At 50.8% G+C, this 15729-nt stretch overlaps 2 protein-coding genes and 1 long non-coding RNA gene across 4 annotated transcripts in view; 1 reads left to right on the top strand and 2 right to left on the bottom strand.

The window, feature by feature from the left end:
• HADHA (hydroxyacyl-CoA dehydrogenase trifunctional multienzyme complex subunit alpha) overlaps positions 1–8895 on the top strand; it is a 37432-nt gene extending 28537 nt beyond the window's left edge. Inside the window, exons 16-20 of the mRNA XM_079968618.1 lie at positions 14–82; positions 1170–1365; positions 2739–2853; positions 6381–6526; positions 8396–8895. Coding sequence (XP_079824744.1) covers positions 14–82; positions 1170–1365; positions 2739–2853; positions 6381–6526; positions 8396–8541 — 672 coding nt within the window. The 3' untranslated portion in view covers positions 8542–8895. The remainder of the gene's footprint in view (positions 1–13; positions 83–1169; positions 1366–2738; positions 2854–6380; positions 6527–8395) is intronic.
• Positions 3833–4343, bottom strand: LOC307212079. The gene is made up of 2 exons (XR_013836803.1): positions 3939–4343; positions 3833–3897 (listed from the first exon to the last, which is right to left on the bottom strand). It is a non-coding gene; the product is annotated as an uncharacterized lncRNA (long non-coding RNA).
• Positions 8896–12736: 3841 nt separating the features above from the next.
• Positions 12737–15729, bottom strand: part of GAREM2 (GRB2 associated regulator of MAPK1 subtype 2) — a 30022-nt gene continuing 27029 nt past the window's right edge. For both annotated transcript variants that reach the window (XM_079968585.1, XM_079968586.1), the window contains exon 6: positions 12737–14182. In XM_079968585.1, coding sequence (XP_079824711.1) covers positions 13327–14182 — 856 coding nt within the window. In that variant the 3' untranslated portion in view covers positions 12737–13326. The remainder of the gene's footprint in view (positions 14183–15729) is intronic.

The following is a 15729-nucleotide window of genomic DNA, read 5'->3' as shown; positions in this document are numbered from 1 at the left end:
TTCCCCCCTACAGGACGGCCCCGGCTTCTACACAACCAGGTGTCTCGCGCCCATGTTGGCCGAAATCGTCCGAGTCCTCCAGGTGGGTGTCGGTTGTGAAGGGTGGGGTTTCTGGAGCATCTTCCTAATGGTGCTTTTGGGGAGATATGGTGGATGGGGGGAGCCTCTGTGGGATCAGCACAGCTGCTGGGGCTGGCGCTGTTGCGTTTGGTTTCCTCTGCCCCCAGCCTTCATTGCCCCGAGAAGCTCTGAATCCAGGCAGAGGAGGCCCCTTCTGGAGAGCCCCTACTTGGCCCTGTGGGCCTGTAAGGTGTCTTTGCTGGATGAAGCGGTTAAACGATGCTAGTTAACCTGTGGAACTCACTTCCACAGGAGGCAGGGACGGCCACCAACTTTGTGGTTGAGAGGAAAGGCAAATGAGAGGTGAAACAATAGGAATTATTTTATCATTATTTACTAGGTTTACATACCGCCCTTCATCACAAGATCTCAGGGCGGTTCACGGGACAGAGTTATGCCTGACATGGAGAAAGTAGATGCAGAAAGGTTTATCTTTCGTTCAGCCCGGACACTGAGGTCCAGCGCCAAGGGCCTTCTGGCGGTTCCCTGCCTGCAAGGAGCCAAGTTATAAGGAACCAAACAGAGGGCCTTCTCGGTAGTGGCACCCGCCCTGTGGAACGCCCTCCCAGCAGATGTCAAAGAAAAAATAACTACCAGACTTTGAGAAGACATCTGAAGGCAGCCCTGTTTAGGGAAGCTTTTAATGTTTAATAGGTTATTGTATTTTAATATTCTGTTGGAAGCTGCCCAGAGTGGCTGGGGAAACCCAGCCAGATGGACGGGGTATAAATAATAAATTATTATTATTTTATTATTATTATATCTCCCTCTCTCATAAGACTAGACATCACAGACATCCAATGAAGTTGAAGGTTAAGGACAGGTTTCGCTCTGGGGCGTCTGTTTGGCCACTGTGGGAATAGGCTCCCGGACTAGATGGGCCCCTGGCCTGATCCAGCTGCAAACTCCTCTTTTGTCCTTATGGGGTGGGCCCTTCCTGGCCCTCCTCTCTCCCTTCCCCGGTCGTTCCCCTACCCCTCCGCCACGGAGGTGCCTCCCCAAGTGCCCGTGCGTTCCACCCGCCGCTGACCCACCTCTCTCCCTCGCAGGAAGGCAACGACGCCAAGAAGGTGGACGCCATGTCCACTGGCTTTGGCTTCCCCGTCGGAGCTGCCACGCTGATCGACGAGGTGGGCGTTGACGTGGCCACCCATGTGGCAGAGGACCTGGGCAAGGCCTTTGGTGAGCGCTTCAAAGGGGGCAACGTGGAGCTGATGAAGGCCATGGTGGACAAGGGCTTTCTGGGTGAGTGTCTGAGCGACGGCCTCTTCCGTATCGACAGCAGGCGAGGAACCAACACACCCTCCTTGCTTCCGTTTGGGGAACAAACCTCTTGCGGGCAAACGGGGCAGAGCAAATCCTCGGCGCCTGGGTGCCGTGACCACATCGGTCTCACCCAGTTGCCACACTGGGCAACCGTCGAGCAGCTGTTGGGATACTGCCGGGAAGACGGGGGCATCAGGCAGGCCCCCAGCCGGCTCCAGCCACCGGCCGGCAGCTGGTCTCCCTTGGAACAGCATCAATCAGCGACACGAGCCTCAGATACATTTAGAGACCCATTCACGCTCTTTCAGCAGAGTGTGTAAATCTTTTCACAGCAGAAGAAGCAGACAGAGAAATGTGTAAGCATAATGTACAGCATTTTATTCAGCGTAGTTCAGGGACAAAGGAAAAAACATGTCTGCTTCCCTTTGTCTCCAGCAAAACAGCAGGAACACAAAAGCTATATACAAATGGGAGTTCCCAGCAAGCCTGTGCTGGAAGTAAACAGGCATGTGACACCCAACAGTTATGCCTGTACCCTTTTAAGGTAGAACGGAACTATATCCTAACAGTGGCAAAGGGCCATTAGGGTGTTTTACTGGGACCTGGGAGAGACCCGGGTTCAAATCTCCACTCAGCCGTGAAGCTCACTGGGTGAGTTTGGGAGCTAGTCACTGCCTCTCTCATTCGTTTTGTTTGTATGCCGCTTTCCCACTCAAAAAATCATGCTCAAAGTGACTTACAGCAAAGAAACAGGGATGCATTTCGAACACACAATACGAAAGCTTCTGAACTGGCTCCCAGTCTCTGGGTTTAATTCTGCAAACAAGCCTGGAATCAATGGCTGTGGGAAGAGGTCCCCAGGCGCTCGCCTCCCCCTTCCTCTGCCACACACTTCTTCATTCATTCATTCATTTATTGAATTGGCATACTGCCCTATATCCGGAGGTCTCGGGGCAGTTCACAATAAAAACCACAATCTATAACATCAAAAATAAAAATAATCCAATACACCCCCCAAAAGGGTATAGGATGTTGATTAACATTTTTGCCTGGCGCCCAAAGGTGTATAATGAAGGCACCAAGTGAACTTCCCTGGGGAGAGCATTCCATAGACAGGGAGCCACTGTAGAGAAGGCCCTGCTCTCGTGTTGCCACCCTCCGGACCCCTCGAGGAGGAGGCACACAAAGGAGGGCCTCAGAAGATGATCTCAGGGTCCGGGTCGGTTCATATGGAGAGAGGAAGTCCTTGAGGTCTTGCCGTCCTGAGCCGTTTCACTTCTGTCCCTTCAAGAGCAGAGGGGGCCCCCCACCTCTCCCCACCCCTTTACACCTCTGTGCAACTTCTTTCGCAGGCCGCAAAGCCGGGAAGGGCTTCTACCTTTACCAGGAAGGCGTGAAGAACCGGAACGTCAACACTGGCATGGACGAAATCTTGGAGAGGTTCAAAGTGGCCGCCAAGCCGGAAGTGTAAGTTCAAAAAAGGAAGGCCTTCCTGAGTGAGGCAGAGACCAGAGCTCCGGAATGAAGGCCCAGGATGCTGGTCTGCCCTAATTCCCCAACTGCAAACCAGCAGGTGCAGCTGGCTTAATTCTGAGTTGGGGCAGCGGTCTGTCTTGGCTAGTTCTGTCCACTCTGGCTGGCAGCAGCTCTCCAAACTGTCGGGTCAAGAAGGGACCTCTCCCAGTCCCGCCCTGTCCTATTGGAGGTCTTCCAGGCATATATATTTAAAGGTAAAGGGACCCCTGACCATTAGGTCCAGTCGTGGCCAACTGAGGGGTTGCTGCGCTCATCTCGCTTTACTGGCTGAGGGAGCCGGCGTTTGTCCGCAGACAGCTTCCGGGTCATGTGGCCAGCATGACTAAGCCGCTCCTGGCGAACCAGAGCAGCGCACGGAAACACGTTTACCTTCCCGCTGGAGCGGTACCTATTTATCTACTTGCGCTGGTGTGCTTTCGAACGGCTAGGTTGGCAGGAGCAGGGACCGAGCAAAGGGAGCTCACCCCGTCGCGGGGATTCGAACCGCCGACCTTCTGATCGGCAAGTCCTAGGCTCTGTGGTTTAACCCACAGCGCCACCCACACATATGTATTTACTTGGTGCTAAATCACTTGAAGACTTCTTTGAAGAAAGCAAAACGGTGCAATCACATCTTCATGTGTGTTTGACATGCGCGATTTCAGCCATATACGGTCAGAGGCAGACTGGTTGGGACTGTGCAAGTTAAATCCAGGCAAGGTTGAGAGCTTGAGAGCTTTCTTCACGCCAGGTCCCCTCGGGGTTACCTGGTGCAAAAAAGAGCTTTTAAGCTGCCTGCTTTACTTAATGGGCAAGGCTTGCTCAAGGCTTGAGATCCGGGAGTGCGCTCCACCTCACCCACAAGCCATGGGGCAGTTCTGAGCATCCAGTTATAATAATAATAATAATAATAATAATAATAATAATAATAATAATATAATAATAATATCTTTATTGTCATTGCCCCCTCTCGGGGACAACGAAATTACTTGGCTGCTCCATCCACCCAGGTAGGGCACTCCACTCAAAATCAGAACAACTATAAAAACACTAATTAAAACAATACAGTATAATACAGCAAGGAAGATTAGATGACTTTCAAAGTCCAGGTTTCCCATTCAGGCCCGAGATCGCTCTGGAGAAGAAGCTGTTCTGTGCTTTTCCCATGTCTGTGCGAAACCCTTGCGACCGAACCACTGCCTGAGATGTGATTGCACTGCACAAGGATGTCACCTAAAACCTTAGCTTACTAAAATGATTATACCAGTGTGATTAGAGTGATTAGAGTGTGATTAAATGATTAGAGCCAGTGTGGTGTAGTGGTTAAGAGCAGTAGACTCGTAATCTGGTGAACCGGGTTTGCCTCTCCGCTCCTCCACCTGCAGCTGCTGGGTGACCTTGGGCTAGTCATACTTCTCTGAAGTCTCTCAGCCCTACTCACCTCACAGAGTGTTTGTTGTGGGGGAGGAAGGGAAAGGAGAATGTGAGCCGCTTTGAGACTCCTTCGGGTTGTGATAAAGCGGGATATCAAATCCAAACTCTTCTTCTTCTACCTCCCTGGAGTTTGCTAACTGGACCCAGGTGCAAAAGTGGGTAGGATTCAGTATGGGGGTTAAGAACTAGAGCAGCACTTGAATGTGTGTTCAGCCCAGGTTCTTAGTTCCAGGACCATCTGACAGCCCTCTTGCACACAAATCCATTCCTGGTCCCCACCCTTCATTTTGGAAAACAAATTTGGGGGTGGGAGAGGAGAGCTCTTTGGTTGTCCACCAGGAGTTGGAAATGTATTCCTGCATTGCCGGGGGTTGGGCTAGATGACCCTCGGAGTCCCTCTTTGGAACTCTGGCTGATCCAGCCAGTCTGCTCCACGACTTCCCCAGTGGCCTTTCCCCTCCGCTGCTCCCTGAGCTGGAGATGCTGCATATATAGAGTGGTCAATGTTAGGGTTGGGTTGGATGGTAGAAAGCTGGTTGCGTTTGGTGTGTGTAAAAGCTGTCAGTCGTGGTTGGAGAAGAAGACTTTTTAATAATAATTTATTATTTATACCCCGCCCATCTGGCTGGGTTTCCCCAGCCACTCTAGGCGGCTTCCAACAGAACACTAAAATACAATGACCTATTAAACATTAAAAGCTTCCCTAAACAGGGCTGCCTTCTAGAAGTCTGGTAGTTGTTTTTCTCTTTGACATCTGGTGGGAGGGCGTTCCACAGGGCAGGCACCACCACCAAGAAGGCCCTGTGCCTGGTTCCCTGTAACTTGGCTTCTCATAGGGAGGGAACCGCCAGAAGGCCCTCAGCGTTGGACCTCAGTGTCCAGGCAGAACGATGGAGGTGGAGACGCAAGAATAAAAGCAGCAATACTTTGCAAGAATACTCTTTCTCAAGGACTCTTTTGTGCCAACTAAGGTCTGAGAACTAGGCAGAGGAGTAAAAAGGAGGTCAGAACCTTTTCTTTTTCAAACCCTGACATCTGCCTCTGGGGGACCTTCTTTCTTTTTTAAAAAATAATATTTATTAAGAGTTTAAAGATTACAAAAAGAAAAAAAGAATTAAACAAATCAATATAATACAATACAAAAACAGAAACACTACATAGAACATTGAATTAACAAAACAAAACAAGAACAATTAAAAACACTTCCAATATTTTCAAGCTTATCTTTCATTCACTTGTTTCATTGACTTCCTCACGCCTCCCTTTTTGTATTCCACTTCAATTAACTGTTTCAGCAACTCCTTTCCATCTTCCTCTGTTTTCTGTCCTGTAATTAATCTTAACATATTCTAACCTTGTTTTTTTTTCCTTTTAATACATTAACAATCTATCTGTACCTAGTTCCTTATAACATTTCTGCCAAAGCCATATAACTTCATTCCACCATTTTCCTAAAGCTCATTAATTTTACAATATTTCTGTAAATGATCTTTAAATTTTTTCCAATCTTCTTCCACCGACTCTTCTCCCTGGTCTCGGATTCTGCCAGTCATTTCCGCCAATTCCATATAGTCCATCAACTTCATCTGCCATTCTTCCCGGGTGGGTAAATCTTGTGTCTTCCAATACTTCGCGATGAGTATTCTTGCTGCTGTTGTTGCATACATAAAAAAAGTTCTGTCCTTCTTTGACACCAATTGGCTGACCATGCCCAGGAGAAAGGCCTCTGGTTTCTTCAGGAAGGTATATTTAAATACCTCTTTCATTTAATTATAAATCATCTCCCAGAATGTCTTAATCCTTGGGCATGTCCACCAAAAGTGAAAGAATGTACCTTCAATCTCGTTACATTTCCAGCATTTATTATCGGGCAAATGGTAAATTTTTGCAAGCTTGACTGGTGTCATGTACCACCTGTAAATCATTTTCATTAAGTTTTCTCTTAGGGCATTACATGCCGTAAATTTCATACCTGTGCGGGGGACCTTCTGCCGGGCTTCGCACCCCGGCTGACGGCCATCTCTGCTCTCCCTCTCTCTCTCCAGCTCCTCGGAGGAAGACATTCAGATGCGCCTGGTGTCCAGGTTTGTGAACGAGGCAGTCCTGACCCTGCAAGAGGGCATCCTCAGCAACCCCGTGGAGGGGGACATCGGGGCTGTGTTTGGGCTGGGCTTCCCCCCCTGCCTGGGAGGTAAGAAGGCCCTGGCACGCATTCGTGCTTCTGCTAAATGTATATCTTCAGTCATAGCTCCATCGTCCTCAGCTAGGCTGCCTGCCATTCAGAGGAAAACTGGCCAGCTTAAGAAGAGCCCATTTGGTCCCTCATCCTGTTCTCACAGTGGCTGACCAGGTGCCCATTCTGGGAAGCCAGGAAGGAGGATTTGAGTGCAGCTGGGATTAAGAAGCATTGCTGATTTTGACCATGGAGGCAAAACGGCCTTCCTGGCTAGTGGCCATCGATAGCCCTTTCTTCCTCCCTGAACTTATCCAGTCCTCTTTTAAAGCCGTCCAGGTTGGGGGTCACCACTGCCTCCTGTGAAAGGAGTTCCATAGGTTAACTCTGCGCTGTGAAAATGAGTCATATTTTTGACCTGGGCCTGAGAGCAGCAGCTTTGGCGCTAATAGGCTTGCCTTATCTCAGCTGCTAGCTTGGGGTCGGCTGCAGAGGTTGCCTTCTGCCCACTCCCAATAATAATAATAATAATTAATAATAATAATAATTTATTTATTTATACCTGCCCATCTGGCTGGGTTTCCCCAGCCACTCTCTCTTTTTTTTCTCATATAAATTTTTATTATTTTCTTTAAGTATTCTTTTTCCAACAATCCCTACCATCACAATATATTCCCTTTGACTCTGCCAAGTCTTGACTTCCCTCCCTCCCTCCAGTTGGTATATTTATCACATTCTTACCGCTTATATTATACTTATATCTCTACTATTTTACATTGAAGGGGATATTCCAGTCCTGCTAGTGTCTTTAAGTTTTTACCGTTCTCCTTTAAGCATACAATGAATTTACTCCAATTGTTCTTGTGTCTCTGGTCCTCTTGGTCCCAGCCACTCTTGGCGCCGCTCCCAACAGAATATTAAAAAGGCGATAAAAGATCAAAGCTCCGCTAAACGGGTCTCCCAAGAAGGGCAGCTGCCTGATAAGTCCTTTTTGCTGGCGTGAAGGATTTTTAAAGCAGCCATATGGAAATGCCTTGATCCCTGGGGAGACACCGGCGGGGGGGGGGCAGGCCGGCGGTCTAGTTGCCCCGTGGTTCCAGTGACCAAGATGGGGAGTCTCTCCTGCCCCCCTTCCCCTGTTCCCCTATGGGAGAGGAGGTCTTGCACCTTGCAGCCGTTGGCTCTGCGAGGACATTTCCAGTTCCGGGGAGAGCCCTCTGCGGGCGGCGGGGGTCCCCACTTGCACAGGAGACCTTGCTCAACCCCCCCAATCTTTCTTTAATAATAATTTTTATTAAGTTTTCCATTTTAACAATCCAATCAAATCACATTGAATATTCCAAATTGTACAAATAGATATCATAAAGTCCAAATATTTTGCCAAATTATAATTTTTTTGTTAGGGGTTCCCATGCTTCAAGTTCAGTGGGGTCCAATCATCTCATATTTCTGCTTTGAGTGTCCACTAGTCCCTTCTTTAAACCTTCTTGTTATTATTCTTCTTCTTTCATGGCCTCTGAGTTGTTTCCACAGGCGAGCTGAAATGAGCAATAATATGCTTCTGTGTGAACTTTGTATGACTCCCCCTTTTTTCTTTTTTTTTCTTTTTTTGCAGCTGGTATTTTATTTGCAGTATGTCCTCACATGCTGGTATTTATGCCGAATCCATCCAAAAGTCCTTCTCGGGTGGCAGACGCCATCTTTCCTCAGTTCCGATGAAATAGAATCTAGGCGTTTGCTCATTAATTTTCTCAGACAGGTTGCACCAAGCATTAGTCTTTCCAGGGGAGGTTTGCCAAATCAAACTTGAAATACAGATATAATAACAAAGTAAGAGCTCTCCTCCCCCTATGACTATTAATCCCCCCCCCCAATCTTTCACGGCAGGTCCCTTCCGGTACGCAGACTACTACGGGGCCCAGCGGCTGGTGGACCGCATGAGGAAGTATGAGGACGTCTACGGGAGCCAGTTCACGCCCTGCCAATTGCTGCTGGACCACGCCAAGGACTCCGGCAAGAAGTTCCACAAGTGAACGTGCCTCTGCCGCCACCGTCCGTCCGACCCCCGGGAAAAGCGGGGGGAGGCAGGAGGCCTGCAGGAGAGTCTCCCGCCTGTAGCTCAGGGGGTTGTGGGTCTTCACCCTCCAAGTGCCTTAGCCGTGCTGGCACTGTCTCCCCAACCCCGGCTCCGACCCCCTCGTCAGGCCGAAGGTCAGCCTTCGATTAATCCAGGGTCTTCTCTGCCCGGCCTCATCCTGGCGCCCCGCCAAGCCTGCCAGCGGCTTCAGGTCTCGGGCCAGCGGCAGCTGATTCTGGGCCCAGGACTGGCCTGCGGTCGTGACCCACACCCAAAGAACCCCTAACAATAAAACCCCAGTGTCTTGTTCTGTGGGTGAGCTCTGGTCATTTATTTCTTTTCACCTCTAAACGGGAGCTGCAGAGAAGTCCCATCAGCATACAGGTGAAACTCAAAAAATTAGAATATCATGGAAAAGTTCACTTATTTCAGTAATTCAACTTCAAAGGTGAAACTAATATATGAGATCGACTCATGATGTGCAAAGCGAGATCTGCTTCTACTTCTCAGAGGCTCAAACTTGCTCGATTTGCAGTCCTTGTTTTGCTGATTTCCTTGAATATTCTAATTTTCTGAGATTGTTAATTTGGGGTTTTCATAAGCTATACGCCATGATCATCGCAATGATAACAAATCAAGGCTTGGCATATCTCGCTTGGCATGTCACGAGTCTATCTCATATATTAGTTTCACCTTTCAAGTTGGATTACGGAAATAAGGGAACTTTTCCACGATATTCTAATTTTTCGAGTTTCACCTGTAGTCCAGAGTGCTTTGATTTGGTGAGCGTCCCTGGAATTGGGGGGGGGGATGACCCAGAGTGTCATCTAGGCTAACCCCCTGCCCTGCAGGAATGCCGTCTTCAGTGGGGAGCACCAGGGGTTCCCCAAGGGGTCTGCCTAACCGTCCCAGGAGGTCCATGGCACCATTCACATAACAAAAACTGCCATAGATATATCCAGATTTTCAAAAGCGGGGGCTTGGCTTTTTAAAAACAGGAGGTCTGCAGTACTTGGGAACCAGGGGGTAGACAAATCTGATCCAAATGCGAATTGCGCTGTGCTCGCGTGGGGAGGGGGCAGATGGCTGCCCTTTCTCCCTTGACCACCCCCCCCTTGCTTGGCTGCAACACATCATAACAGCAATTGGGGGGGGGGGCTATGGCAAGATGGTTCCTGTGGCTCCTTACCGAGCTCACCACCTAGGGTCACCACGCTGGCCAGGCAGCTGCGTCCTGTTTTTCCACCGCTATGGGGCCCCATCCACTTCTGCCAGCCTCCAGCTGTCTTTGGACTCCTGCAGATCTCCAGCTGCCAAGGCTTAAATGGCCAGGGGTGAATTCAGAAGCCTTTCCCATCAGGATATGTGTCTGAGGTGCCGCCTCTATCAACGCCCTCCCCCTGCTCTGTTCAGCTTTGCACTGTGGTCTCCCCTTTCCAGCAACTCCCCAGGAGGTCTCTGTCCCCCACATCTGATGCAGATCCTGCCAGTGGGGACCAGTGGTGTAGCGTTGATTGCCAGCGCCCCAGGACAGGCAGGGGGATCACACATGTACCAGGGAGGCTCCAGCCCGGCGCCCACTGCCAATGGTGCCAGGGCGAAGCCATTCCTACCAGAGCAAGGGGGACGATGACGTGCTGAGCCACCTGCCCACCTTCATGGGGGAGGCTGGCCACCCGACATGGCCCTTCGTGGATGCAGAGGAGCCATACTGCCTTGGCACCTGGTTTGCGCCCCCTCAAAAATTGTGCAGCCCCCCCTGACACCCCCCACACTATGCCCCTGGCAGGGACTGTACCTGGGCTGCCCCACTGCCAGTCCCCATTTCTCCTTCACACCCCCCCCCCCCAACCCTTGCAAATATAGCTGGTGCCGCACCCGGTATTCTAAAGCAATCTGATTAAACAATCACATCCTGGGCACGACTTCGTTTTTTAAATAAACTGATTTATTTGACTACGGCAGTGGCTAAAGTCGAAACGAAGACGAGCGTTCTGCAGGTCTCTAGGCTGGAACCCCGAAGTCGCCGTCCTCTGCTAAAAAGTTACGGGAATAAGTCGCGGCACTCTTGGGGGAGTAATGCTGATGAGTGTGTCTGCTGGGAGGCAGCAGAGTTGATCCGCAGGGCCGGATTAGTGTAAGATACCAGCTCACAGAGGGGCTGGGGGTGAAAACAACCTAGCTGCCCACAGGTTGTGCTAAAGTGCCGTTAGTGAGCTGCCCCCCTCCAGGGAGGGGCGTGCTGGACTCTGGCTGCCTCGTGCCAGGAGCAAATAAATTAATGTTAAATAAGTTTGAGTTCTTTTTATTAAATAGAGAAAAGAAAAAAGCACACCAAGAACTCTGGGCAGTATAAGTTTCGGTAGTGGGAGTGGTCCCCACTCGCAAATCAATAGTCAATTGTAACAAAAACTAATCCGTTCAAATGTATGTATTCTGACAAGGATTACAAACTCAATTACAAACTCAACGCATAAGGATATGTATAACACAATAATTTGTTACAGAATTAGAGATAAGAGTTTATGAGTAGAGATAAGTTCATGCTAGCCCATAGTCCAATTCAATGTGAAGGTCTTGATTGCAATCATTGAGCAGAAGTCAGAAGTTAATTATGGATCAGAAACCAGGACAGGGTGCTGTTTCGATATATTCACCTTCATCAGCTGGAAGTATCAAACATGACATGAAAGTACGTTTAAATTCTAAATTATAAATTATAAAACAGTCATAAAACAGTATTATACAACATTTAGTTCCTTACCTAATTTTTAAGGGGTCGTGTAAGTTTAAAGAATTCGTATAAATATATCCTGTTATTTTCCACATTTGATTTGCGAGTAGGGACCACTCCCACTACTGAAACTTATACTGGCCAGAGTTCTTGGTGTGCTTTTTTCTTGGTATAGGAGAAAATAAATTGACACAGTCAGCAAATACCCCCAAACCTCTCCGTGGACAAATGAAGGAGTTGCTGAGGAGTTCTTGAACTGCGTGCATCTGCAGTTGCACTGCCCAAGCGTAGAGTTTGTAGATGAGAATTTCCCACTCATACTTTCTTTAAGGTTCTAGAGCTCACGGCAGTAGAGACATACTTTAAAAAGGGGGGGGGGGGAACGGGTCTGTGTGATGAAGGCCCGAGAGGGGCAGCTTCGGTGTTCTGTGTAATGCCGCCAAATCTACGAGGGCAGGTTTTGCTGAATCCCCCATCAAACGTCAAGCAAAGGCACCTCTTTCAAGACAGAGGAACTTTCTAAACATGCTGCCCTTCCATAGGCAGCAAGATTCCCCCATACATTGCATTCAAGCAGGTAAGCGCTCACCTTGCCAGCTCTCCAAAATGGAATACTCGGAAAAAGCTGTAGGAAAAAGCGACTGCCCTCTGAGGTCCTTCTTTGTGTTCCTCCTCTGCTAGAACTGTCCTGAGGGTGACAGCACAGGAACGGGGCCTTTTCTGCAGTGGCTCCCCATCAGGACTGCTCTCCCCAGGGAAGCTCGCCTGGCGCTTTCACTCCAGATCTTTAAATGCCAGGCAAAAACATTCCTCTTCTCCCAGGCCTTTGGCTGTTAAATCTATGGCCTTTTCAGTTGTGGGAAGGTATTGCTCTTTTTTTACTATTACATATTTAGTGTTCTAGGCTGTCTACTGCCCTGTGGTCTCATGCTGAAGGGTAGTGTACTAATTTCATAAATAATGATGACGGGGGGGCCAGAATAACCACAAGAAGCTCCCACCGCTATACCAGCTGGGGTGGAGAGGCTCTGGCTCTGTGGGGCAGCAGATGCTGGAGGGCAGGCCCCTCGCACTGTAGACCTAAAGCACTGCCTCCCACACCTCCCTGATCAAGACCCCGCACCCAGGGAGGGGGCCAGCACCACAGTCACCGGCTGCCTCAGTTTCCCGTGTGCAGAAAAGCTCCCTGGCCCCTGTCTGCCTCATCTTTCAAACTGGCGGCCCCACAGCAATGGGACAGATCTAAAAGGGGCCCGTTTGCTGGAATAAAAATGGGAGCTGTGCAGTTCAGAGGGGCTTCCGTTGGTCCAAATGAAGGTGGAGGTCTGGGTGAGAAATGGGGGTCACATCACGACTCTCCTCCCAGCCCACTTTTGCACTGCTTTCTTTTCTGGACAACTGGACACCACATGCGCTGGGCCAGGGCAGGCAGAGTCCCCCCAAACACTCGTAGGTCTCCTTCAGACCCTTTGTCATCAACAGAAGAGCCTGCCGGATCAGGCCGATGGCCCAGCCAGTCCAGCAACCTGTTCTCCCAGTGGCCAGCCAGATGCCCTCATGGGAACCCCACACGCAGGATTCGAACACGAGCCCTCTCGCCTCCTGCGGCTCCCAGCAACTCAGAAGCATTGCTGCCTCTTAAAGCATGGGGGCAAGGCAGGGCCCTCACGTCGATTGCCTTCTCCTCCCTGGATTTGTCTAATCCTCTTTGAAAGCCATCCTGCAGCAGTGAGTTCCACTGATAACCTCCTGGCTCCTTCCTTCCTTTTCCACTGGGTTTATGCTTCAGGCTCACCCATCCAGCCCTCCCTCCGTTCATGCCCTTGCTGCTCTCTGCCCACCAGCACTCGGGGGTGGGGGAGACCTGCTCGCAAATGCCCCAGCGCCACTGCCCTCTTGCGACAGATCCAGAGGCTTCTCCCCACGTTGCCAGGCAAAGCGGCCCCCTTCGCCTGCCGGTCCAGCCCCTGCGGCCGTCCCAGGCTCCTTCTCCCACCCCACCCGGTTCTAGATCTTGGGGCGCCAGCCCTTGATGAACTGCATGATCTTCTTGACCTGGAGTTTGGTGAGGCGGAAGTCCTCCGACAGGATCTCCTCGGTCAGCTGCACGAAGATGCTGCCGTCAATGCGCTCCCGCGCAAAGAAGCTCACCACGTCCTCCGAGAGCCCGATGAAACGCAGGCAGCGGGAGACCTCTTCCAGAGACAGAGCGGGCAGGTCGGCCGGAGGCTGCCAGGGAGAGCCGTCCCCGCTGAGCCGGGCGGGGGGCACCTCGATGACCCCCGGGGCCAGGTAGAGGCGGGTGGCGGCGCCCAACTCCACGCCACGGGTGACGGAGGGCGGCAGGGGCGCCCGGAGGGCGACGTGCTCGGGGGACTCGAAGGCCTGCTTGGCAGGGCGTGGCGGAGGCACGGGGCTGTAGCGCGGCTCGCCCTCCGGGGAGGAGGAAGCAGCGGTGCCCTCGAAGGGGTCAAAGGTCTCGGGGGAAGAGGTCTTCTGCCACTCGAGGGGCTCCAGCCACTCGGAGGAGGACGGGTTGGAGAAAGGGTTGAGCGCCCCAAAGGGGGCAAAGCGTTTCTGGGGCGCCTGGGGAGTCTTCAGGCGAGGGCAGCTGTGGTAGCTCTTGAGGGCGCTGGCGTCGCCGCCCGCCAGCAGCGGGTTGGGCCTCCCCGTGGCCACGCTCAGGTCGCTGTACGGCCACGGATCCGACCACGAGGTGCCCTGGGCTTGAGGCTGGGCCGGGGGGCTGGCCAGCGGGCGGCCAGAGGACTCCCCCGCTTTGCATTCTCCCCAGGTGCAAGGGTAGCAGTACAGGGAGTAGGAGTCGGGAGATGGAGAACAGCTGCCACTCTGCGGCCTCGACCTGGGAGAGGAGAGGGGAGTGCAGAAGTCAGAGGCAGAGCAAACTCACGGACACCAAGCCTCTGGCGCCAGAGCCAGGCAGGGCAAAGGGATCTCTGCAGGGGTCAGAGGGTGCCTGGTTTGCACACACACACGATTCTGCACCCAGAGCCCCCTGGCAACCCCCACACTATGCCACTGTTCTAGATCGCCTTTACCCACTCACTCGAAAAAGTTAGCCAGTCAGGAGTTCCCTTTGCAGAAGGCACAGGAAGCCAAAATACTTGTTTTTCCCCATAATTGCTTAGAACCTGGAAGCAAATGAACTTTCTGGCAGTAAGAGCAGTTGGATAGTGGATCCGTCTCCCTCAGGAGGTTGTGGACTCTCCTTCCTTGGAGGTTTTCAAGCAGAGGTTGGAGGGCCATCTGTCAGGGATGCCTTAGCTGAGATTCCTGAATTTATGGGGGTTGGACTAGATGACCTTTGGGGGACCCTTCCAGTGGTACAATTCTAGGAGTCTATGATTCTATGAACTAACAGGCACCCAGAACTGAGACTCTTAAAGCATGCTTCCCTCATCAAGTTATTGTTGTTTAGTCATTTAGTCATGTCCGCCTCTTCATGACCCCCTGGACCAGAGCACGCCAGGCACTCCTGTCTCCCACTGCCTCCCACAGTTTGGTCAAACTCATGTTTGTAGCTTTGAGAACACTGTCCAGCCATCTCGTCCTCTGTCATCCCCTTCTCCTTGGGGCCTCCATCTTTCCCAGCATCAGGGTCTTTTCCAGGGAGTCTTCTCTTCTCATGAGGTGGCCAAAGTCTTGGAGCCTCAGCTTCACAATTTGTCCTTCCAGTGAGCACTCAGGGCTGATTTCCTTCAGAATGGAGAGGTTTGATCTTCTTGCAGTCCATGGGACTCTCAAGAGTCTCCTCCAGCACCAGAATTCAAAAGCATCCATTCTTCAGCGATCAGCCTTCTTTATGGTCCAGCTCTCACTTCCATACATCACTACTGGGAAAACCATAGCTTTAACTATACGGATTTTTGTCGGCAAGGTGATGTCTCTGCTTTATAAGATGCTGTCTAGATTTGCCATCGCTTTTCTCCCAAGGAGCAGGCGTCTTTTAATTTCATGACTGCTGTCACCATATGCAGTGATCATGGAGCCCAAAAAAGTAAAATCTCTCACTGCCTCCATTTCTTCCCCTCCTATTTCCCAGGAGGTGATGGGACCAGTGGCCATGATCTTCGTTTTTTTGATGTTGAGCTTCAGACCATATTTTGCACTCTCCTCTTTCACCCTGATTAAAAGGTTCTTTAATTCCTCCTCACTTTCTGCCATCAAGGTTGTGTCATCTGCCTCATGAAGTAAAACAATAGAAATACTTAACTAAATGACCAATCATGTCAGTTCTGCTAACAAAGGTCCTGCCCCCCCCCCTTAACAAAAATCCTGGCTACGCCATGTCTTAAAGGCCCGACAGGATAGACAAGTTGACTTCCAGGACTAAAGGTCTCAGGTATTCTTCCAGTGTCACCTGCTGCTGTTTTCCCTTTTTGCAAAGCT

Source organism: Podarcis cretensis, assembly GCF_951804945.1.
Source record: "Podarcis cretensis genome assembly, chromosome: 3".
NCBI classification, from domain to species: domain Eukaryota; kingdom Metazoa; phylum Chordata; class Lepidosauria; order Squamata; family Lacertidae; genus Podarcis; species Podarcis cretensis.
The sequence above is the reverse complement of the archived record's forward strand: the minus strand, read 5'-3'. Positions and strand labels throughout refer to the sequence as shown.